Below are 25894 nucleotides of genomic sequence, written 5' to 3'. Positions count from 1 at the left end.
TGAAGTGTTTTTTTTTTGTTTTTTTTAATGCCGTACACTCTTAAAAATGAACTTCACCGCATAGCACGCTGCTAGCCAACCATCATCTCGAATGATATCGTTATCTGCCCTGATTTGTTGAAAACGGGAGGCGTACGCCTTTTCTGTGACACTTATGCTGTTCATAATTGTCACAAAAAAGGCGTACGCCCCCGTTTTCAACAAATCAGGGCAGATAACGATATCATTCGAGATGATGGTTGGCTAGGAGCGTGCTATGTGGTGAAGTTCATTTCTAAGAGTGTATACATCCGCGGCAAGTCAGAAGACACAATGCGGGATCACTGTGTGTGTCGAAGAGACCAGGCAACATTCCCCAGAATATTCCAGCAGAAAATGCGAAAAACGTCATAGTTTTCTGCTGTCACGTGTCTTCACGTGCACAGTCAACCGTGGTAAATGTCCTGCGATACAGCCCATAAGATATTACGTATCAGACGACAAAGACGCTGTCGTCTGCTAAGTGCGCGGTACGCAACTATCGCTATTCCGGGACCGTTGTGAATGCTCAACATAATACAGGGCGGAACTTCGACTGCGTGAGCAGTTTTTGCTTTTTCTTCCACTAGAATATTCCGTGAAAATGTCGCTCATGTGAACGTACGGAGACATCTCTAACCGGCGATCAGAGGGTGCGGGTTCGAGTACCATTGCTGGTGTCATCACTCAGTTGAAGTATGCAACTGGGCGTTCTGGGGCTTGTGTTTGTCCTTCTATGTTTAATTGCCGCCTCATCCATTATAAAACATCGCTGTGAAGTACGCCCTGAAAGCGTTGTGTGGTCGAGGTCCAGGGAAACCACATAGCTCCAGAAACCACGCAGAAGAGAAGAAGCTGATGATGATGAAAAAGAAGAGTTTTGTAAATAATAATAATAATAATAATTGATAGTACATTTACATCTTTACGCCTTGTTTTTAGACTGTGCGGCATCGAATTCCTTAAAATTTGAGGCAGTCGGAGAACGATTATGCCAATGTAACGGATTGTCCCATGATGCATTGCAAAACGAGCGAATTCCCGGAAGTTCAATTATACACACGTGAGGTAAGTTCGCCAATCATCCCCGGCGGTTCCCGTTGGTACAAGGGGCGTCCCAATGAAGGCTACTGAGGGATACACGCATGTTTTTCGTGGTGGGTACGTTTTGCGGGACTACCCGAATCCCAGAAGAATTGTAAACTCCGCCCTCTCCTACACTCTTAAAAATGAACTTCACCGCATAGCACGCTCCTAGCCAACCATTATCTCGAATGATATCGTTATCTGTCCTGATTTGTTGAAAACAGGGGGCGTACGCCTTTTCTGTGACAATTATGAACAGTATAAGTGTCACAGAAATGGCGTACGCCCCCCGTTTTCAATAAATCAGGGCAGATAACGATATCATTCGAGATAATGGTTGGCTAGGAGCGTGCTATGCGGTGAAGTTCATTTTTAAGAGTGTCCGCCGCCATCGTCTTTTCCTTCCCTTTTCCACGTCCCCTTGGTGGCGCCATACCACTGAGCAATCAAAACGCGCATACCCCCACTTCGAGCTCCACCCAAAATACACTTCTGGAGCAAAGCCTTTCACGTTACTGAAAAAAAAACTACAGTGTACTAGACTAAAAAGAGATAGAGGGCATCAATTGCAGGGGCTCGCGTAGATTTATTTGCAGCATTTTTGTATTTACGTACTTCCATTCTTTTAAATATTTGTAGTATTTATTTGTACGGAGTTGAAAAATATTTGCTACGGTTCACGCATCAGGCACATCCAAGAATATTATTCATCAGAGATGCAAAAGGAATTGCTTGCAAGCGCTTCACCTTCAGGCAGCTGTGTGACGTGGGAAAGCTTCATTGCAGGGCTACGATTGTCGCAAGGCTTCTTCACCGCATGGCAGTTCCTAGCCAACCATTGTCTCGAATGACACCGTTCTCGCCCCTGATTCGTTGAAAGCGGGAGGCGTACACCTTCTTATGACGCTTATGCAGTTATGTTAATCATCACAAAAAGGCGTATGGCCCGCGCTTTACACAAATCAGGAGGGATGATGCACTCTTAAAAACAGAGCTTCACCGCATAGCACGCTGTGCGCCAAGCATTGCTACGAATGAGAGGGTTATCTCCTCTGAGGTTCGAGGAGAGAGAGGGGCGTACGCCTTTTTGTGGATATTTGAATATATGGTAATTGTCACAAAAAGGCGTACGCCTCCCTCTCTCCTCAAATCAAAAGCGATAACCCTATCATTCGCGGCAATGGTTGGAGCACAGCGTGCTGTGCGGTGAAGTTCTGTTTTTAGAGTGTGGTACTGTGCAATGGTTGGTCTTCACCACATAACACGCCCAGAAGCAACCATGATTCGGAACGGTATCGCTCCCTTTCTTGATACGTTGAAAATGGGAGACGTGCGCCTTTTTGTGACAATCTGGATACCTCTTAATCGTCACAAAAAGGTGCATGCCCCGCTCACTCCTCAAAATCAAAAGCGATAACTGTAACCATTCGGCGCGATGGTGGGCCCAGAGCGTGCTATGTGGTGAAGGCCAACTATTGCACAGAACGATGCCGATTTGCGGAAAGCTTGGGACATACGCCTTTTTGTGACAGTGTTGTGAGTCCACCCACGACAAGCTGCCACCACCTCGTTGCAATTAGCCCAACCGCATAAGAGTGTTATGAGGTGAAGCTCCGTTCTGAGAGCAGGATTCTGATCACGTGACATGCACGTGCAGCACTCGTGCACTATTTATGCACACCGGAACGGGGAAAAAATGAACTTTCAGATGTCTGCCTGCTGCAACACACATATAGAAGTGTTCTGTCGTCAATCGGTGTTGCCAACACTTTTGCGATGTCACGCGATCGTATGGGAACGTTAGAGGGATATGTCTTCCACTTTGATGTCGATGCACATGGGAATGTTCGTTTGAGACGTCAAATGCAGGTGTTTTATATGCTACCTGTCACTGAGAGTATACGTATAACCTTACGACGTAAAGCGCTCAACACCGACCGCTGCGCATTGCTAGCACTCCCTGACTTGAAGACAGCTCTCGGCGTACGCCTCTTTGTGACAGTTGACACAAATTGAGAGAATCTCGGAAAGGAGCACGGCTCACATTTTGGACAGACGATTGGCTATAGGAGCGTGCTATGTGGTGAAGTTGTGAGATTACCTCATAATTACTTAAACTTACTATCTATGAGACAACCCCTGTGTTAACGTAGACACCAATCCACAATCACCCCCCCCCCAATGTTTCGCAACACCCCCCTAACTTTTTTCCTGTGTTACTGTTACAATGTAACTGGGCCCCCTACTTTTTTAACCCCCCCCCCCCCCCCTATTCGAGCTTGCGGTCGGTTCTGGATGAACTACTGACACTACTGAATTATGAAACATATCGGGCAGACAGCTGGCATGACGACAAGATTAATTTTAAAGGTCACCAACATCGACTATTTTTGAACTTGTCATCTGACGAAATGTGAGATGTACATTTCTATTTCAATGCCGGTGACCTGAAACAGAGCATTGCCACATTCGATATGTTCAGACGTTATATGAAAGGTAGTCATCAAGATCTTACGCCATGCCTAGAGCAGATTTCTCATCTCTAGGTTAATATAGGACACCTATAGTTAGCGGCCATTAGTCGACGTTCGCGTCGTCGTTTTTAATCTTTAAATGCTCTAAAATTGTGCATTCATTTCAGTGCGTTATTCTGAAAACACGCGATGATATTTCAAAAAAATCACCGCGGGTCTCATGATGGCCTCTGCGAGCATTAATCAGGATTCCCTGTTATTGATTCCCGATTACAGTGCAGCTCCCAAAACGTGCCTTGTCAACTCAGTCGACTTAAAGTGCATACCGTCAAGGCATTGAACAGTTGAAAAGCGACGTTACCTAGACGCTGCTGCTGACGATCAAAGGTTGCGGTGAATTCATAGAAAGCCTGTTTCATTCGGAGTCGGTACGTGTCGTGCAAAAATCGCACAAGCCCGAATGGGACAGACATATCTTACCTGAATAGTATATCTGTTAGCGGGAGAACCATCGCGTCGTCCGGATGAGTCTCTTCGGAACAATCCGGCCTATCACAAATCAGCTGGTTTCTCTCAAAGTCTGCTCGCATACCGCACGTTTGTGTGTGAGGCGAGAGCGTCAAGCGCGCAGAGTGAGCTCGCGAGATCACCTTCCAGACGCGAGAGTCCGCGAGATTTTTCTGCTCGCTCTTCGCAATATGGCGCTCGAGACAACGCCGTCTGCTAGCTTTCGCAAGCTAAAAATTGTCCGTCTCATTTAAAATTCCGTGTCCAAATAGCCGCTAGGTGAGCGAGTAAATAGAAATATTGCGTAAATCTTGGCAAGTGTTCTGCATGCTTTGGGACTGGGAGCGCTGTGGTGTTGTAGCGCTGAACTCATGTAGAAGTAACGCTGCAATTGGTCAATGCAGAAGTGCACTGTGAACGCAAGTGGCGCTTGGTAACAGTGATTTTCCCAGCAGCCCCCACTCACACACTCCTAACACCACCATCACCCCCAAAGAGGCAACAAATTTGAAGAAAAGAGCTCGGAAAGCCAACAGATGCGGGTGACACGTCCTCCTCCTACAGGATTCCAACTCCTCCCTGAGATGAAGACCCTGCGCAAATCCCTCTTTGACTGTCTTTGGAAAATAAAAACTAGTTTCAGTTTCATTCAAACGGCATCTGAGTGAGGATAATTGTACGGGAATTGCAATGAATAAGGGGAGGGGTAGTATGCACGTTGCATGATTCACATGACCAATCAATTCGTCTGTTATCTATAATTTATTGTTCTAGCAACCAATATAAGTGGAAAAAATTAACGAAGTGCGCTACGTCTTTTGAAACGTTCGCCCAGATTATTGTATACTCATTGTTCAGCGCACACGCTTATTAGAAAACAGAGAAGCCCGAAGAGGCACACCTCACACGCATTTAAACAAATATATAGTGACATAAATAGGTAAAAGTAATGAATGCCAACGAATGGACGTAGTCAACGGCCGGAGTGTGCTAGCAGACGACACATCTTCCCGCGCTCTTTGTCAGGTGGCGCAGTGATCATTCCTGGTTTCTCTTCTCCTCCAGTAGGTGACGACAGATGCATTGCTATGAGGCGGGAGAAGTGTGTGGAGTGCTACATCCCGGGAGGAAGTTAATATGTGAAATCAGGGAACCGTCTAATGCAACACCTCTTATGTGTCTCTATGTTCAGGATTACGAGACCAGGTGTGCCGTTACAGCACAGATACGCTGTCGAGAGGCTCAGATTCGATTGGCGCTATGAGTACTAACAAATCCGACACAAAAAGTATCCAGCTCACAGAGCAACATGCAGTGTTCAGAAACCTCAAGAACGCGAAGGGTTTTGCCATCGATATTGGTACGTTTTCTCCTTGTCCTTTCACTTTGTCCACAGGAAGGTTGCCACGTATCGTACGTGATTTCACATGTAATAAGGCAGACGATCGGGCGCGTTTGACCAACAGAGGGTTGTTTACAGTGTCAACGCACATTGTGCGGTCGCGTTACCTGCCCAGTTTCATGACTTTTGTCCCATTCCGTTGTAATTGTTCGTAGACTGACAACAGTAGAAGCGATTAACGGAGGCTCTGCCCGGCACGATAAGATTGTGAGAATGCGGAGATGACCTCGCCGTCAGCTGTTTGATATTGCGAAACGAATACGTAAACTCTGCATCGTAATACGTTGCACAGGTGGTCATGCAGCTATCGCGCCGCGATGTTTCGCAATTTATGTGTATTTCTGAAATGTTTTGTTGCTGTTTTAGCGTCCGACATGGGATATTAATAGAATGGAACAGGTTAAGGTAAGGAGCCGCGCGTAGTATAAAAAGCAGCAACGGAAGGGGAAACAGGGCGACTGCTTGGGACTCAGAAAATACGTCTCCTTGCGGCAGGGGGTCAGAAGGAAGGTAAAGAAGGATTACATCAGGTGCTACTTAGCGGGCTTGCTTCCGTGTCGGAAAAAAAAAAAAAAAAAAAAATCAATCTATTGATTGTCGATCTCGAGTTATATCTCGCCTTTTCTTTTCGGATCTGCTAGAAAAGCAAAACCCGCAGCGCCGAGAAGTGCGTTACTTCGTTTTGTTATCGATTTTTTTTCAGCTTCAGAACCTTGTTTGCTGTTTGCAAAATTCGGGAGAATCGAAGTAAGAAGTTGGTGGAAGTGTCGAGAAGGTTATGAAAAAGATTCTCGTTGAGTTAATTAAACTATATCAGTTTCCCCCCTGTCTTATTTTCCTGGAAGGTGCCAATTTTGACTGCTTTTCCTTTCTTATATTTTGTCCTTCTGCAACAACAACAACAACTTTATTTTATTATGATGATTGGGGTGTTTGATTGCCTTCTGCAAAGATTCTTTGACACAATCACAAAATGGCATATCTAACTTGCTCTTTCAGTGTTTCGCAACAGTGTACTATTTATTAGCAACCTGATCCTTGTTATCTGCTTGAATTCCATCAGTGATTATGTCAGCAGCATGTGCCAAGGTTTTTCTCCCTTTGCTATGCCGCTATATATATATCTTCCTCATTGATAACTTGTTATGTTCTGTGTGTCTTATGGACACGGAAATATTTTATTTGCAGGTGGTTCTCTGACAAAGATAGCTTACAACTCAACTGTTTCGCAGAAACGAGCAGTTTACAATGCTGACTGCGACAAGGTAATTTTTTTTTTCCTTTATTCTTTTTGTGTGTTGAAGAATGCGACGTTCACGATTGAAGGGTGAAGGGGCTTCTCTCTCTCTCCTGCCCCATAAGCGTGCTCTTTTTTTTTTTTTTTTTTGCTAAAATACTTTTGTGGAGACGTTGCTCGTATGAGTACACAGTAACTCTCAGGTCCTTGACCAGCGAAGTGACAAAGAAGACAGGATCTGCTCAACCAGATATGTTGTAACTGAGTAACGTAGGCAAAATTATTTGACCATCAAAATTGCTCGACTGTCATCGTTCTGCCTTCGCCAGTCACTTCCAACAAGTGTTGCAGTTCTTCCACCTGCTTCTTTTTGTGCAGCATGGACGACATTGTGATACCATGAAATTGTCTCCATATTCCTTTTCGTCCTAAGGTGTATCCAAATGTTGAGTTTTTGATGTGTGTTGAATTTGGGCAGAATTGGTCGACGCTCAGTTCTATAGAATTGGTCGACGCTCAGTTCTATACCCCTGTTAGGCGGGCGCACTTACGGCGTTAACGGTTACGGCCGTAAGTGCATACTGTCAATAACTTCTTGCCAGACGGTCAGCAATACGGTCTTTGCGACAAAAATGAGATTGAAGGGCAACAGCGTTCCCGCAAGACAGTTTACGGCATCCCATCGAAACTGCCCAAGCCTCGTCACCAAGCACCATAAGCAGGATTTCGCACATTTAATTCAATTTGAAATAAAATGTTTTTTAGGTGACGTAAATGTTCTGTCATCTCGTTTTTGCTTTTCTGTGATGCATTTTTGCACTTTGCTTCACTTTTTATCTCGTCCGTTCAGGTATTCAGTTCGTAGTGACACCATCGAAACAACTGCACGCGGCATCGCACAGTGTCGTCTGCATCCAAAAAGTCGGACGCCGCTCAAAAAAATATCCAAAGCACTTCAAAGCAAATGTAGTTTGCTGTTGTATTTTCAAAATACCAACCAAATGTTGTTTTCGTGTACTCTCAGTGAGAAGAAAACATGACTTCACTGCATTACATTCAACGTTCACAGATGTGTTTATCGATGTGGACATCATTGGCAAAATGCCTTCACGGATACTGTCTGGCAGCTTCCCAGAGCTTAAGGCCGTATCTGACTTACGGCCATTTCTTAACGCCGTAACCTTAACATGGTCCGGAACGAGACCTGATCACGTTTCTGCAGCACTTGACCTTATCAAGTGCTATGTTTCCAAGTTTACAAGCTTCTCTTCTCATTCCATCCGTCCTCACGTGAGATAAGACAGAAGTGGTGTGTGCCTGTAGTGATAACATCCTGGAAGCATGACAATATGAAACAACGCTCGAAATTACTGCACCGTGTACCCAAGCTTTTTATCAAAGTTACATTCTTTAGCATGCTTTGTATATGGAATCCGTATAGATTCTTGTTGTAAAAATGACGGCTCTTACATGCAAACAAATACTAAATGTCAGTAAAAAAAAATGTGGAAATCGCTAGTTGTTGAGAGGTTTATGTGCAGAGTGTCTGGACTAGTTGGTCAGAATTTTCTTTAAAATAGGAAAAGACTTTTTTTTTTTTCAATTATAATAATTTTATTCATTTATTTGTTATTCAAAAAACTCAAAAGATAATGAGGGTCATTACATGGGTTAAATTGGCCATATAATCTTGGTTAAGTGGGCCACCTTAAGACTGCACTAGCAACCTCCTGGAGAGTTGACCTAATTAATTTTCACTAATGAAATTTTTCTTATGAGTTTGGCCCAATGTCAACATCTTGTTTCCTTTGGTGTGTCGATGCCGTTGCCATTTTCAGAAAAAGGATCGAGCCAATACAGAGCGAGGAAATGGCCCTCGGAAAATGGCAAATCTCCCTCGCATTTAAGGGCAAGGGATGGGAGCATTTCTCAGGCAACGACAGACATGGCCTCCAAATCTGCCGTTCCTCCAGACATGGCCAGTTCCTCGCGCTGTACTGGCTCGATCTTTTATTTTATTTTATTTTTTGCTGAAATGGCAGCAGCATCAGTACGCCAAAGGGAACATGTGTTGTCACTGGGCGGAATTTCTATCTTTCGTGATGAAAAAGTTCATCAGTGTAAATGAATGAGGTCAATGCTCCGCCAGGAGGTCACTAATGAGAAAAGGCATTTACCAATTTAAAAAAAACATTATTACCACAGTTAGCATGGACGCCCTGTATTTGCTTGTTTTGTATGAATGGTAGTGACAACTGACACCATATACAGACCCGATTGCACGGCGCACTTTCTATGGTTTTGTCAACAAGACGTGGGTTTATCATCTGCTAAAATACTCCTGCATTCTTTTTGCTGCTTTCCGCATACTGTAGGGCCTTTTGTGTTTCCCACATAAATAGGTATGCCATGTGTTGCCTGTTTTTCTATCACAGGTGCATTACACCTACAGAATATTTCAGCTAAACTGCAACATCACGATTTTTTCTTTTTTGCTATGTGTTATGCATTTGTTCTTTTTTTGGTGCCAAGGATAATCTGTTAGTTGATGGCCCTGAGTCTTGGGCTAAATACACAAGGACAGACATAAATGGATGAGACGAGGCCTTGTGTCTGTCCTTGGGCATATCTTCCCAGACTCTGGGGGAGGGGGGGGGGGAAGCATTACCAACAACAATCCTACACCATCTTGCTTGCATTCTGTGTCTATGTTCTGCAAGGATCCAGGGCTAAAACAGATGTTTGAGGGTAGGTCGTAACTCGTACCAGGTGATATCGGCGCCGAGACGCACAGGGCTAAATGAACAAGGACCGCGCTGTCCCTGTTCCACGAATTCCATGTGTTTTTCCGACGTCCTAGCCAAATCACCTGGCCAGATATTCGCCTAGCCTGGAATCCCACGTACCTGTCCTGATTGCTATCACATACACAGTCGCTTTCTTGCTGACGCGAAGTACGTTTCATGAGCCTGGCATCGCAAAGCATGATTGGTTAGCGAACATGCATATCCATAGTAAGCGTCACATTTTTCTTTCGTTCACAGAATGGTGAGCAGGACCACTGCTGCAATGAGCAAAATGCAGACGTCGCGGAAACGGACGTTGAAACTGCGAGGCTCCACTTTGTTAAATTTGAGACCAAACATATTGAAACCTGTCTGAGCTTCATTAAGGAGAACCTGATGGTAAGCAAAGAGACCATGCAGGGAAGCACAATCAAGGTCACCGGAGGAGGAGCCTTCAAATATCGTGACTTGATCTCCAAAACCTTGGGCCTGCAGTAAGTACACCGTTTGGCACTGCGGTAACAACGGTACGGTCTCTCGCGGCCCTACCACTTACCGTATCATTTGGCTCGAATATCTCTACTGCCTCTATAGAGCTTGAGTATTGAATATATTGAAGCATATTGAATGCTTGAAAAATGGGGGTGCTGTCGTACAACACCAGCTCCGGTGGCGCAGCGGTAACGCGTGCGCTTGGAGACTGGGAGGTCCGCGGTTCGAATCCGCGGGCCGGCTGTGCCGTCTGGGGTTTTTCCTGGGTTTCCCTCAGATGTGTAATAGGCGTATGCCGGCACAGTTCCCCTGAAGTCGGCCCATGGACGCAGATATCCTCCCCCCGAGCGGAATCCGCTCGGTCTTCCACTTCACCCTTTCCTCTCCTCCTCTCCACCACCTTTCCCTTCCCGAGAAACATGCCGCCTAATCAGGCAGGCAGACCTCTCGGGTTCCTCCCAACGACACTCCTCCTCCTCCTCCTCCTGTCGTACAACTGCCTTTGGAGGTACTTGGCTGCACTTGAAATCTGCTATTCCCTGCAAGTTTATCCGTTGATGACATGGTATCCTCATTTGCATGATTGTAAAGCCATTTTCATGCTCAAAAATATTCAGCACGAAGCTTGTAAATCTTCCCCCCCCCCCCAAAAAAAAAGGAAAGAGATAAAATCAATCCACTTATCAGAAAAAAGAAAAGTGAGGACTAAAATCAATGTCGCTCTTCAAAAGTCATTTAGTCCAAATGGAGAGAAAAGTTCCACATTTTTAGCCCTAAAAGCAAGATTTTGCTGTTTAATTAATGACTCTGTCAATTAATTAGTTGTTTAAGCAATTAATTTTATTTAATTTGGCTCATTGTGCTCGAGGTATTCGGTGGCCTTGCGCTCAATGAATCCTGTGAAACGACACGTCTCATTGCGTGTACCCATTTTCAAATTAAGTGGAAGTTGTATTCCTGGGTACCAAGAAACTATGCACACGAGCCTTACCGTGTACGACAGGATGTCTGCTCGAGGCGTTGAGCCTCGTCATCGACGTAATAGTGTTCGCCCCCTTACGTGACAGTGTACAACGAGCTATTTGTTTCAATATCAGGGTGACTTTTAGACCTTTGTGGTGCTTGCAGTGTTGACATGGAAGACGAGATGAAGTGCCTTATCGATGGCTGTAATTTTCTGCTGAAGAACATCCCTGACGAAGTTTTCGAATATCATCGTCACGGCAACCCTGAGTACAAATTTAACAACACCGATCCGAGGTTGTTCCCATATCTGCTCGTGAACATCGGATCGGGTGTCAGTGTGTTGAAGGTACGATGGTGTGTTACGATTGTAGTGTGGAACTTTTCCAAGAACTTCAGCAATGCCTTTTACCTTTTCTATGTATGACACACAGGTAGAATCAGAAGAAAAGTATGAGAGGATAGGGGGCTCAGCAACGGGTGGCGGAAGCTTCTGGGGTCTGGGTTCATTAATGACAAAGGCTAAGGTAAGTCTGTTTTTTTATTTTCTTCTATAATGGGCTTGTATAATTCGCAACGAAAATACCGTATTTACTCACCTAATTTATGCATCCTTGTCTTTTTGGGCTTAATGTTGTTTTTTTTTAAATTGAGGAGTAAAAATCTGGTTTAATCCACCTTGCACCTTTATTCCAGCTGCACCTTGTTCTCAAATTGCTTTGTTTTCACTGTGTCCCATGTATTTTAAACTACACTTTTATGTGTTTTCCACCATTGTTGTGGCGCTTGCATGACGGGACATCAACTTTTTGCATCCCTACATCGTAGAATGATGCTGCCTGTTGTAAAACTAAAGTGTGGTGGGCTAGTTCGTCATATCACAGCTTCCGTCATGTCGTTTTCGTCTTCTCTTCCCTCATTAAGAAAACATCAGCCATGACGAAAACTGTCATCTGCTCTCATAAACTGTCTGAGAACTGTCCGAAAAGGTGCCATGTTGTCCTTAACATTTTAAATACGAAAAAAAGTGCATCACCACCGTCTTATTGCCCCAAAATGGCGTCTGCCACCACCCAGTGGGCAAATGATCTCATATACATCCCCACAATGGAGACCACAGCCTGGAAGCGCCAGTAGGATTTGCAAAAGGAACGTAGTTTCTGGATGTACCTCATATTTTTGTTGCCACATATTTTATGCACCAAGTTCAGCAGTACAGGGCTGGACAAATGTTTACGGAACACGCTCCGGTGCATTCTTTCCTACGTGTTCCGTAAAGTTTTCTCCAGCACTTTACAGTCAGCACGTACCACACGGTGACGACAGCGTCGCAGCGAGTCCGTTCCGTTAGCCTCGAATATACGACACACCCTCTCTGGAGTCACATTTCTTTATTTATGAAGTGCGGTAATTATGCAACTAAAACATGTAAGCGTGTCCACCAAGATGTCTTTTACTTGATGGTGGCAGGGCTTCGACGAGCTTCTGAAGTTGGCGGAGTCTGGAGATCACCGCAGCGTGGACATGCTGGTGAAAGATATTTACGACGGGGACTACAGAGCACTGGGCCTCACTAGTGACCTCATTGCGTGCAGCTTTGGGAAAGCAATTCGTACCCTGGGTGACAATGGATTCAGTACTCGTGAGTACACCTGCTTGCTGCCCTGCGGACTTTCGTGGTAGTACGTCGTAGTACGGTTTGGGACAAAAGTTTACGACACTGGCGTATTTTTCGGTTGGAGCGCCCCCTGCTATTTATCAGGAAGAGATAAAGTAAGAAACGTGTGACTCGCTATTTTATGAATTTCTCAGTATGTGTGTTCACTGCAGCTTGCTGCTAGGGTGGCGCTGCAATGGAGAAGTACGACACTACGGTGTTCCGCAAACTTTTGTCCCAAGCTGTACCTTGAGATTTTAGTCATCCACTAAGGTTGTATTTCAGGTATTTATTTATAAATGGCCATGTACAAAATTGGTCTAAGTACCTCTTTATAGTGAACCTGCGTATAGTGAAGCTATGGATATAGTGAAGTATATAAACCTGCGATGTGTTGAAACACCAGCTATGAACAGTGACGCTTTTTATTGATCCAACCATCTTCAGTATAAAGAGGTTCTACTGTAATGGTATTTTAGATATTTATTTATAAATACCTTAATTAGAAATACCAGGTATTGATATTAGTACCACATCTGTTCTTGTTCTGGTCCTAGTACAAGAGGAAACAAAATGGAAATGTCACATACCCATTTTTTTTTTTCTGCAACAGAAGATAGGATGGATGTTTCATATATGCCGTTTAGCATGGATTGGACATGGGGATGCATGGAACAAGTAAAAGAACAAAACAGACCCACAAAGTCGTAGCTCTGTAAAGAAACTCTAAAATGTCTTGCTTGTATTTGCAGTTATGATTCTGTGTTTTCCACTGTCTTGCTTGCTCCAAGTTGTGGGATCACCTCGTTCTCCCACTTTGACTTCATTACTACATGTTTCGTAGTACACACAATGTTTTACCTGTTGAAGTGGCTCATCACAAATCAAAATCTTTTTTTTTTTTAGATGCTTCATTCTATGTACCACTTTGTCATTTCAAGACCTCACGAGTCTCACATTTTTCTTTGCACGGCAGAAAAATTCAGTGAAGCTGACATAGCAAGAAGCCTGCTATTTATGATTAGCAACGACATAGGCCAGATTGCCAGCCTTTACGCCATGATGCATAAGCTCAAGCGTGTCTACTTCGGAGGCTACTTCCTTCGGGGCCATCCTCTTTCCATGCACACCATCTCCTTTGCTATCAACTTCTGGAGCAAGGTGAGCAATAAAAGTAAAGGGCTTTCTGCAAAGAACACCGTAGATAATGACTGCAGTGTCGTCTGCTTTGCGACTCTGCTAGGGCGAAGTTCAGGCTTCCTTCTTGAGACACGAAGGCTACTTGGGTGCCGTCGGAGCTTTTCTCAAGGGGGCCAAAAATGGTAGGTGGCACATGGGTATCACTTCACCACACTACCTCCAGCAATGGGGTAGAGTATCGCCTCGGCGATGAAACTCCCCGCTCATCATCATCATTCAAATAAAGTTGTTGTTGTTGTTATCAGTGGATATTGGAACGAAACACTTGTGTGTCATTTTGTATTATTAATTTATTATGATTTTACGGAGACAATAGCATGATGAAATGGGGCACATGGATGTGTCGACAGTTAACAACGCCTCGTCTGCAGCAGTATGTCGACGTCTCTGTCTAATATTTGGCACAGACTAGTATTTAGGTACACAAATAAGTTTCAAGTATCACGAATAACAATTTTGAAACAGAGGCAACTAGAAATGTGACAACAGCTAATATGAAACAAACAGTTATATAATGAAACTGAAGAAATATACAGTGTATGTACAGACATACAGCCTACATCTGTATCTTCCTGTGATGCAGCACGGACATTGCTTTATACGTTCGTCTGAGATATATAAAGTATGCGAAGATAGTATGGCAAGAAGTGGCGAAGTGGCTCGAATGCCTAATGAATGATAAGATGGGCCTAGTATCGCTGTACAAATATTTTTTTTGCGCACATGCTGTGTAATTTGATGGTGTTTATAGTCAAGCTCACTGTGCATACTGTCAGTTTAGCAAACTCATCCGGCTTTAGTTCTCCAATCCCTAGCAAATTTGTATACGCCATTCTAGTGCTCAAACTGCATTGCATATACTGATAAATGCAGAGGCATTGACTGATAGGTACCCATAGGCTGTTATCTGTAAGATAAGCAGTGAGCAGCAGTGTCTGTAAGCAGAAGCACAGCAACTGGGAGGACTGCCCCGACCAGTCCTGCAACAGGTTGTACATGATGAGTGTTCTGTCTGAAGACATTGTCTGCTTTGCAGACACTGAAAAGTACTCGTGGGGTGAAAATTATGCTGGAAGCTCAGGCCTGCAGAGCCCAATTCCAACTCAACTGTCTCTGCATAATAATACAATGGTATGTATTCGTAATATTTGTTTTTTTGTATATAATATTCGTATAATTTGTTTTTTTTTCTCTCAATCTGCTCATGAGACTGTTATGTGTAATATACTTCTCCAAATAAGTTTACTTATTTGTACATGTGCCCCCGAGGCCCAGAGGGCATTGAGTTAGCTCAGATTAGTTTTCATCAAAAGTACCGTCAAGTACCATCTGAAGCAAGCTTGTTGTTGTTTTAGCTGGAAATAAATTACAGCCTTGCAGTTACTTTTTAACTGCTGCCAAGAATACATGTCTGCAAAATGTGCTGTGTTCTATCTATCCTGTTCGAACATGCTGACCGTGCCTGGCGGAACAGCTGCGAACTCGCAATAGAAAGCTGTGCCTGATGGACCCGTGGAATTCACCATTGATGCTGTGTGAAAATGTCTTTTAGGAAATTTTAGTTTCCTAAATTTTGTAGCTTCTCATTTTGGTGTCTGAGCTACACTGTTCACGTTCTCAAATCTGTATCGGTTGTCTCTGATATGCTGAAACACATCAGGAACATGTAGAAAGACAGGGTGTCTATCAACCTGGAAAACGGGGAATAGTCAGGGATTTCAATGTGACTGGAAAAGTCAGGGAATTGTCAGGGAAGTTGACTAAAAAGCAGCTGAAGTCAGGGAAAATCGCAGACAAGTGCCGTGATGATGCGCGGCGAATCGCCAGTGCCGACCGGTGGTTGAGAGGCGATGCCGCAGCAACGTTGCTGCGAGTAGCAGTTCACCAGTATGACAAGCTGTGACGCAGAAAAGTAGGGTAGCCTCACTAATACTCAATAAATGGTCCGTTTTATGTTGGATCTGGTATCAAAACGTATGAGCAGGCACCAAGTTCCCTTTTGTTTTTGTCAGGGAATTCGCTTGAAATAGTCGGCGAAAACCTGGAAAAGTCAGGGAATTTGAAGGCTGCAGTTTGATAGACACCCCGAAAGAGCTTTTTTTTTCTCTCTCTCTCTCTCAGATTTTATACCCAACTGTTGGGTTCTGTACATACCTTAAAATTTTGGAATTGAGGTCACTGTTAAGCCATGCTCTGTCTACAGTACACTTGGCACCGGCATCAACGGAACAGAATTCATCCGTCGTGTCGTTCGTGATTTACGAGCGAAAGAAACCGCATTTTTCGCTGTTTATCTCAAGATGTGTGACGATGTGGATCGGCCTCCTGAAACATTTTTCCGCAATGATTGGACAAATTGTCTGAGGAGACCAGTATGAGCCCGCTCCTCATTGTCGGCCTTCTTCAGAAAGAGAGGAATGAGGGAAAGCGTAAATTGTGCTCTTCTTATTTTTATTTTTTTTTTTTGTCACGAATCAGAATTCCATTCCTTTTGTGTTTGTGTCGAGGTAAAGAACGTCATTCATTTCGTGACGATACATCTCTGTGCTTTAGTGCCCCTTTAATGGAAGGCAATTTTTTTCAGATTGATCAGCTGGAAATGGACCGGTTTGACTGGCAGCTAGTTTACTGCCCTCTTCTGCTAGATCCAGCAGGATATCACGCAGACACTGTGGATTTGACACGTGACGCCGAGGCTCGCACCTACTGGTTGAACTGCTTCGAAGATGCAATAGACAAGGTGATGAGTGATATGGTTTGAATGGTGGAATACCGTATTTTCCCGTTTGCAGCGCTCTCGTTATGCATTGTTAGAAGTGTCTCGAAAAGGCAGTGTGCTTTATCCACCACTGCACATCATCAGGGGTTTTCCCAGTAAAGCTTTTCTTGAAGAGACAACATGCAACCTCAACCTGTAGCGTTGATGTGCCCACATGACGCAGGCGGGGAGATTGTTAGAAATGAATAGAGTGAGGAGGGATATGCAAGGACAAAGGCAACAGGCGTGCCGAATGGACAGCAACGATGATTCAGAATTCAAATTTTTGTGCACTAATATCGATGGTATTTTCACCTCTTGGTGTGCGTTATGCATCGATGCACATTACACATGGAACGTTTTCTCAACTTCTGCTAGTTTTTGGGGATACGCGTTATACACCAGAAAAGTATGGTACTTTATTTCGAAGATGTCATCTTGAGTTTTACGGTTAGAGAAATGAGGACTAATAAATCAGGAGCCCCTGGCTTCTTCTAATTTGAGCACTTCCTGTTGGGATTTAAGTGCACCTTATGGAACCCTAAGATGGGCAAAACTGACCACATCAGCACTCCTTGTGATCCTCTTGTGGTGTAAAGCCACCCTCTATTGCTATCCTTCAATTTGAGAACCTCTTCGAAGCATGAAAACTTCCTTCATCGTTCTTGGAACATGAACAGATGACTCCGCTTTTTGACAACAAACAAAATATTTTACTTATGGGATAGACCAAAGTAATGCAAACTAAAAATGGCAGAGTGACGAGCCTTCCTTTTATCTGATACCTTTCGTACCCTTCTAGTTTGTAGAAGTGGCCGTCCGCAGTCAACCACACAAAGGAGACGCCCTTGCACGTGCGTTGATGTTCAAAGAGAAGTACATCCGCAGGCTACAGCACCTCCACGAGCACCCCTTGTGAGTACAACATAGATGCTGTGTTTTCACCATTTCAGTGGCCCGCTTTCACTTGGGTCAACCTGGTTATGTAAGAAAGGCTTGTATGGAGAAATAAGAACTTTTGCTGATCATCTTTGCTCACTGTTAGGGACATTGTCGATATTGTGCCCCACCCATGTCATGTGATATACATACATTGGGCCTGACCTTTTCACGTTATATTTTTCAGCAACATAGGGGGGTAAATATTGGGTTATATTTTGCTTCAGTAATTTTGGTGTAATTGGGCCGAACTGAACCTGATTCAACCCAGTTCTGGTTGAGTCGGATTGAATCAGGTGTAAGTCTTCGGTTTACTCTGCATAATACACGTGACACACCGGTAGACCCAGAGTATCAATATTTAGTCCATGCATGTAAGAGGCAGCAGAATCTCTGCTTTGACAGTTTGTATGAGCATGTTTATGCGTTTACGATCATATATCAGGAAGTTACCCGTCAAAAAGAACTCGTTACGAGTTAAGTTACCGTGTGAAAAATGTAACTAAGTTAATAATGAAGTTCTTCAGCCTGAAATGTAACTCTCAGTTACTGAGTTACTGTATTCTTACTTAGAAAAGAATGAGTTACTTCCAAGTTACTTCGGACACATTACTTCCAAGTTACTTCGGACACATTACTTCCAAGTTACTTCATGACATTTCATGCCACAGATCGCGATATTCAATCAATTACAGTATTCTACTCAGGAAGGACGAACAGCTGCCATTGGAATGAAGCTGAACCATTGTGAACAGGGTGCAAGATGCAAAGCGTTCTAATTGTTGGACATAAACAAAAATGGTCTATGCGTGTTGCACTCCTCCGCAGGCAACCCAAGGTCGAACTCAACTGCTCACACGCGTGGCACTTGTGTAGTGCTGTTTTGTGTCCGAAGTAACTTGGAAGTAACTCGTTCATTTTTTTAAGTAACTCTGTAACTGCAAGATACGATTTATGCTGAAGAACTTCGTTATTAGCTTAGTTACATTTTCACACGATTATTTTACCTGTCACAAGTTCTTTTTGACAGGTAACTTCTCAATCTATGAGTCAAATAAGGTCTCATAGTATTGCTTTTACTTTCCTCCATAGCGCATATGGGTCCTTGACAGTGAGAAGCCTCTTGGACATGCGAGAACATTGCCTTATCGAGTTCGATTTTCCCGACCCTTATTTGCAGGTAAGGATTTAGGCCTGTATTCACTTCAGTATGTATGCTGCATATCATATGCAATGCGGAGCAGTTTGTAATGGGTTTTGTCTGTTCTTTCATTTCCTTGGGTCCCTTACCCAACCCATGCAACCTTATTTGAATGGGGGGGAAAAGTGAGGGAATGGTTGCTTCCCAGTTCCCATAACCGTAGTTGTCATTAGCCACATCAAGGCAATATGAAGGGACGAGAAGCCATCCGAAGCCATAAGTCAAGTAGGGTTTTACCTTGACAAGAGCGTTATTTCACTCTTAAAAATAGGCTGTAAATACATAAAAATCTTGGGTGCCCCTCCTAAATGATTTTGCGACACTCCGTTGTAGTTTGCATTTGCATCAGATTAATGTTGTTAATTGAACTTGAAAGCTAGCCGAGCAAAGGTAGCATATATTTCTTCATGAATTCAGAAGCTTATGGCCGTAACGTGCTACTCCAGTAAAAGACAAATGTTATATATGTGTGCCAATCATAACCTTGTGTGTGTGTGCACTGTAGAAACATAGCTAGAGGCAGGGTTTCAGGGTTCAGCCTTACCCCCCCTCCCCTCACCCCTGCCCCTAATGAGGACCAGTGACGTCACTTGACGGGGAGTAGGGAAGAGGGGGAAACAGGAGTGCAAAGCATACGGCTGGCCTGCTTGCATAGCATTAGAGTTTCTACTGTACTATAAGTAGAGCCTGAAGTTTTAGGGTTTTACCCGAATTTGCACCCCGAATTTGCACCCCGAATTGAAGGTTCACCCTTTAGGGTGAAACCCGATTTTTAGCCGGCAAATTCCCCTCACTGGGATGCCTGTAGGAATGCATTAACTTGCTTTTTTGGCAGCAAATGCAGTAACATCATCGTTTGTACCAAACCACTACAGTTAGTTTGAGTAACCGAGCCCGATTTCTCCCCGAATTTAGCATACCGGGAGCTTTTTTCAACCCGAATTCGCATGAATTTAGTGCACACCTTTATTTACCCGATTTTTACCCCCCTAATTTAGAAAAAAATATTTCCCGAAAACTTCGGGCTCTAACTATAAGTGTGTACTTGTAAAGCTTTGTGTCGTACAAATTTCCCGTTTTTGGAATGGCACAATCTAAGGTCAAGCTCAAGTTTCTTTTTTTCTTTTTTTTTCACAGCAAAAGCATCTTGAGAATGAGGAAGCCCTGAAACACCTGCACAAACGCTTACTCTACTTGGATACGTTGCCATGGCAAGAGAAACAGGAAGCTGTTGTGGTTGGGCTCTTAGCGGGAAACGTCTTCGACTGGGGCGCCAAAGAAGTGGCCAAGCTCATGAATGGAGGCGATTTCGGCTTTGGAGATGCTCGGGGAAGACTACAAGGTAAAGTCTTACATGGCCATTTGTCTCCGTTGAAGCCTCTCTTATAAACGTGTCACATCTTGTGTATCATGTGATAACTGTATTAATTGTTAGCAGTCAAATGTTGTTCAATATTATGAAATATTCATCTGCTGCACAGAAAACTATTGATTCATTGACTGGCTTCAGCAATCAATATAGCTTCTATCTGTTTTCAAGCTACAGATCCAGACACTGTATAGGCCTGACTTTTTCGGGTTTTATTTTTGGCCAAATTCGGGGGGTAAATATCGGGTGATATTTTTCATTCGAAAATTCGGGTGTATTCGGGTTAAATCCCGTTACGGCATATTCTGTCGTCAGGAATTCGGGTGTATTCGGGTGATTTTTTTTTGTTTAATAGAAATCTGTCTTAACATGGAACTAATGTTTAGCAATGTTATCAAACTTTATTTTAATGCACGCTTATGAGTGTGTCACGCGACCCGGATGTTTTCGGGTAGATTCGGGTGAAACCCGAATTTTACAGATTTCGTTCGGGGGGTAAATATCGGGCAGATACGGGTTTAACCCTAAAAAGTCAGGCCCTATGTATATCCTTCGAGAGCAGGGAACCCTTCCACTTGTCGTGAGATTCATATTTAATAGAGAACAAGAACTTGCAGTCCCTGTGACTGAAATCCCGAGGTAAACGTGGGTAACTTAAAAAAACTGCCTGAAAGTTTAACATGATTTTCTGGTGACTGCGTGTCATAACCTTCCATTCAACTAGGTCATAACCTGCTGTAGCCACTCACGCAAGTCATAATCTGTGTTTTAATGTGGCAGGGTATGCCGTGCTGTTAAACAGTGTTGAAATTTTAATGCCCATGCTGGTGTCATTTCTTGTTAATACAGCCGAGAGAGAAGGCACACGAGACACGCAATATCTGAGCCAGCAACACGAGTAGACAAGGCAGTAAAGCCATAGATAAACCCATGTTGCAGAGTTTTGTATTTTATTGTGTTGAATTGCAGAAAGACTCAATTCAACAGCGTCAACAAGGTTGACACTTTCCATATTCGTCCTCCATGTTTTCTGCTAGGTTTGAATACACCCTAAAATAGTGTGGACTCTTGTATAGGTTGATGCAGTTAGCCTATTTTTGTACAAAATAGGAACATTTTGAGATAAACAGTATACTGTAAAAGTAACAAATTTTTGCAAGGACTTAATTTTCACGAATCTCGCGTTTGAACTTTTTTTTGCAAAATTAAGGTTCCGCGAAATATAGGTAGCGCAGGTGAAAACGTATGGGCACTGGAATTCGCGACAATATAAGCTCCACAAAGACAAATAGACTTACTTGACGACCTTTATTCCTACAAATTTTTCCATGTCAAATATTTCTGTAATAACGGGATCGGGGGTTCATGACACTGCCCCCGATCCTGTGATTTCCGCTTCCACACGAATTCGCGGGATTGAGGTCCCGCAAAATATCCTGAAATGCGCTTCCACACGAACTTGCGAATTATTAAGACCGTGAAATTAACCACTTTTACAGCGTATTTATTTATCTACAGTACCGTAAACCCCTTTGGAACTCATTACAGGAGTGGAAGGAAAAGAATGCCTAACATGTTGTATAGGGTACATAACTGCCATAATCTACAGACGTCCTGAGAGAACGAGAGAATAGCCAGTCACCCATTTCTTATTTGATCTCTTCCTGGTACCCAGCAGGGGGCCCCTCCGATGAAGAAATATGCCAATGCCGTGTTCAATAAACTTTTGTCCCTAGCAGTACATCAATCGCAACATTATAACATACAGATACAATAAAAAATTGTAACACAACATAACATTACGTCAGTCATAACTTATTTGCACAGAAAATCCACTTCCACAATTCCTCGTCAAAAATATATATAAAAATTTTAAAATACATAATATATTTTTTAAAAATTGTTTTCGTATAATACATAGCAGCTTTTTTCAGCACGTCCCTGGCTGATGGATGACCTGGATTCCTGGATACAACGACTCCGCGGACTGCCTCACCATTGCGCTGCCATATTTGTTGACAACAGTGGTATGGACGTCGTGCTCGGCGTCCTTCCTTTCGCTCGAGAGCTTCTCTCTAGAGGAACCAAGGTACAGCGAGTCGTCGTGTTTCCCCCTGCATGTTGTACTTTTACTCTCAATGTCATCCCTAATTTGTACTTCCTAGGTCCTGCTGTGCGCCAATACTCGTCCTGCCCTGAATGATGTAACATTTGAAGAGTTGCAAATCCTCATAAAGCGTGTGTCGAAGGTCTCTCCAGAGATTGAAAGTGCAGTTCAAAGCGGCCAGCTGCTAGTGTTGGACTCTGGTCAGAGTTCGCCGTGTCTTGACCTCAGGTAAGCTACTGAGACGTAGCCAACTGATACCTCTGTCAGATGGGCACATATACGGCCTTTAAGGTTACGGCATTAAGGAATGGCCGTAAGTTACATACGGGCCTAAGCTCTGGGGAGCTGCCAGACAGTATCCGTGAAGGCATTTTGCCTATGATGTCCACATCGATAAACGCGTCTGCAAACGTTGAATGTAACGTAGTGAAGTCAAATTTTTTTCTCGCAGATTACACGAAAACAACGTTTGGTTGGTATTTTGAAAATTTTGAAAGCACAACAGCAAACTGCATTTGCTTTGAAGTGCTTTGGATATTTTTTTGAGTGGCGTCTGACTTTTTCGATGCAGACAACACGGTGCAATGCCGCGTGCAATGGTTCAAGGGGATCACTACAAACTGAACACCTGAACAGACGAGATAAAAAGCAATGCAATGTGCAAAAATGCATCAGGAAAATGCAAAAAAAAGATTGCGGAACATTGTGACACGTAAAAACATGCTATTTCAACATTTTATAATTGAATTAAATCTGAAATCCTGCAAATTTTGCAATTGTTATCTTGATTTATCACAAGGAGATCTTATGTTTTACACCTGCGGAGCTTGAGTCCAGTTCAATGGATGAAACGAATCAGTTTTTTAAAGCAGAGGACAGTATTGCCGGCCATGCCGGCATTCCTGTAATTCGGAGCACAGCGTGGATGAGACGGTCGCGAAAGCCGTAAGAGTGGTGAATAAATTCCACGCGTTCGCGGGTTTCGATGGTGTAGTGTGGATGTAGCATAAGAAATGTCATGTAACATTCATTTTGGCATTACGGTTTGGCATTATGGGGTTAAAATAATTGAACTAACGTAACATAATTAATTTAATTTTCTAGTTATCAATTGGCATTGTCAGCAATTAATTATATACGTTAATATATTAATTAACAACATCAATTAATATTGTTTTATTGAGCAATTTAATACTATTTGTCTAGTCCACTAATTTAGTTAATAAAATCAATCGATTCATTATCTCGAGGTCACCAAAGGAAATTCTGTGCCCAAGTCCTCAGGGATCTCTCCAACGAAGAGAATCCGTAAATTTTTTTCACACATCCTGATGCCTCAAAAAATAACAATATGGGGGTATGCCTTTTGCTGCTCCTTTTGGTGTCTAAAGTGCTCCTAGGTCTGTAAAGCCTGTTATAAATAAAAAGGATTATTTTCCCAATCATGCCAATTCAGCCGCATCAACCTGGCTGTGGTGGAGCACATGCAACGCCTCAAGACAGATTTGATTGTGCTGGAAGGGATGGGGCGTGCCGTGCACACGAACCTCCACGCTCGTCTCTCGTGCGAGGCCATCAAGGCAGCCGTGCTGAAGAACCAGTGGCTGGCACAGCGACTGGGAGGCGAAATGTTTTCAGTTGTCTTCAAGTACGAAGCCGCTTCAGCTGCTCGCACGTGAGAGCATCTTCGTGTTCTTCTGTAAGTTCTCATTTCAGTCTTCGCTGGTGATGTGGTACTAGGTGCCTGGAATGTTGTTTGTACTTGTCAGAGACGGGGAGCAATACATTTCCTGAAATGACATTACCAGTAGTGCATATGTCTAGCTAACGAGATACTCACGCATTAGAAATTGTGCAGAAGTAATGAGTATCGTAATGCCATTACATGACCGATTAATGTGTCATTGCATAACTAGGGCCCGTGTTTTATGGTAACACCCGTGTTTACCACCGTGGGTGAAGGAAAGACGTGTCTCCGAAGATGGGCGATAAACAGAATAAAGAAAAAAAAATGGTGTTCCTTCACAAATTTTTTGTGGACGATCTACCAAACGGATTTCTGTTCTGAAAACGGCTACAATATCAGGTGACCGAAAGGAACAGATGTTCTCATTGGGACAACTTCGTAGCTTTTACAATTAAAAAGCTAATTAACAGTTTTTAGGTAACTAGTAGTCATTCGACGGTTGAGCAACAGATGGCCAAGAACATCCGCCGGCCCAGAGATGATAGAAGTGAAAGCAGGATGTCTCTAGCCCTTATAGTATTTTATGAAAAATCTGTATAAAAAAAAAAAAGAAAGACACCCTGCACAGGGTGTTAGACTGATTCCTGAAGTGAAAGTCTAACCCTTTCTTTGCAGAAATTGTGTTCAAGTCGTGGAAAAGAACTTCGATGCCGAGCGGCAGCAAGCTACCTCTCGTTAATTTTAATTCAATGTACCGGAATATAAGTGTCCCAAGTACTTAACAGACATATTCCAGATGCCTGCCACTGATATTTTGTAACACATGGTAGCCATGTCTTTCCAGAGCAGAGGGAAGAGAGTATTGAGCTTCCTCACACAATAATGACAGATGTCACTCTGTGTTGCGTAGCTGCAAAAGCAACATCTTGGAGAACCCTAGCTGTAATGTGATCTTGTATTTGACCTGAGTTCTCTTCTACCAAAAGCTTTTGATGCCGTCAGCACACACAAGCACTATTATTATTGTCTGCTATCTGACACCGTAAATGTAATGATCTCTGTTGCATTGTTCATGCTATAATTTGCATAATCCCTCGTTCATTTAAGTACAGATCGAAATGCACATATTGTGTATCTGCTTTGAAGGTACAGTGCTGCGGGAATTGGGATATATTGTCGCATAAGTTAAAGGTGTCTAATTTATATTGTTATGTTAGGTACATATTAGATGGGATTGTAAATAAGCTGTACAGTATTTAGGAGTGTTGTACATAGATGGTGTAACACGAAAGGATAAGTAACCATGCTTTGAAATAAAACGCTATTTTGATGTGATTATTTTCTTCTTCGTCACAATGAACAAATGGTTGCAAGAAGAAGAAAAAAAAGAAGCACACAAATTTTCAAATTTGTGAAATTGAAATTTTGATGACACTATTGAACCCGAACCGGAGCAGAACCGTAAAAAATAATAGCGGTAACCGGTTCGCAACAAAGCGGTTCGGACATAAGAGTTCCTCTCTATCCCCGAACGAAGACACATTGGTATCATCATCACGCGCCTATATCATAAATTTCAGAAATGTTCACCTAGCTGTTAGACGACGACGTATAGTAAGTATACTTTCAGCGTCTTTTTAACATGTTGAAGCGCAGTTGTCCTTGTGAGTGCCGCGGCTAGCGCCCAACGCACGCGGTGTGGCGCCTACTCTTCAGAGACCAGGTGCCACGCGGACGAATGAAACACGAATGGAGTAGGCCAGTTATATAGCTCTACAGGACGAATATGTGATTAAATAAGCGCCCAAGATTTCCCTTTACACGTGAGCAGCACAAATTAAACAAGTCAGAAACATGAGAAATGGAGAAGGAGCGTACGCAGAACGGTGCCTGTTTGATTGGTCGTGCTTTGAAAAGTAAATGTGGTTCTGCTTATTGGTAGCGCAGTTGTGTCGTCGTGACACATTGCCGTTGTGTTGTGGATTAACAAGTACACTGCTGTGAGCTCGGA

The 25894-nt window shown here is 43.3% G+C and overlaps 2 protein-coding genes across 2 annotated transcripts in view; one reads left to right on the top strand and one right to left on the bottom strand.

Moving 5' to 3' along the window:
- Positions 1 to 4200, bottom strand: part of LOC135366703 (monocarboxylate transporter 9-like) — a 30527-nt gene extending 26327 nt beyond the window's left edge. Inside the window, exon 1 of the mRNA XM_064599527.1 lies at positions 4059 to 4200. The gene's annotated coding sequence lies outside the window, so the exon portion shown is untranslated. The remainder of the gene's footprint in view (positions 1 to 4058) is intronic.
- A 964-nt stretch (positions 4201 to 5164) lies between these two features.
- Positions 5165 to 25218, top strand: LOC135366702 (4'-phosphopantetheine phosphatase-like). Its single transcript, XM_064599526.1, has 17 exons — positions 5165 to 5445; positions 6676 to 6752; positions 9769 to 10004; positions 11131 to 11314; positions 11400 to 11492; positions 12436 to 12607; positions 13599 to 13783; positions 13866 to 13944; positions 14859 to 14953; positions 16407 to 16562; positions 17383 to 17495; positions 18612 to 18699; positions 19858 to 20062; positions 22024 to 22178; positions 22255 to 22424; positions 23653 to 23895; positions 24559 to 25218. Exons 1-16 carry the CDS (start codon positions 5346 to 5348, stop codon positions 23873 to 23875), a joined length of 2331 nt encoding a protein of 776 aa, XP_064455596.1. The 5' UTR covers positions 5165 to 5345; the 3' UTR covers positions 23876 to 23895; positions 24559 to 25218.
- The last annotated feature ends 676 nt before the right edge of the window (positions 25219 to 25894 follow it).

Source organism: Ornithodoros turicata, chromosome 8 (assembly GCF_037126465.1).
Source record: "Ornithodoros turicata isolate Travis chromosome 8, ASM3712646v1, whole genome shotgun sequence".
NCBI lineage: Eukaryota > Metazoa > Arthropoda > Arachnida > Ixodida > Argasidae > Ornithodoros > Ornithodoros turicata.
Note: the sequence above shows the minus strand (reverse complement) of the source record. Positions and strands in the feature narration are given on the sequence as shown.

Coding starts and splice junctions, on each gene's coding strand:
- LOC135366702 (XM_064599526.1), top strand. CDS start 5,346: ATGAGTACTAACAAATCCGACACAAAAAGTATCCAGCTCACAGAGCAA. Junction 5,446..6,675: donor GGGTTTTGCCATCGATATTG/GTACGTTTTCTC, acceptor TTTTATTTGCAG/GTGGTTCTCTGACAAAGATA. Junction 22,179..22,254: donor TTCTCTCTAGAGGAACCAAG/GTACAGCGAGTC, acceptor TGTACTTCCTAG/GTCCTGCTGTGCGCCAATAC.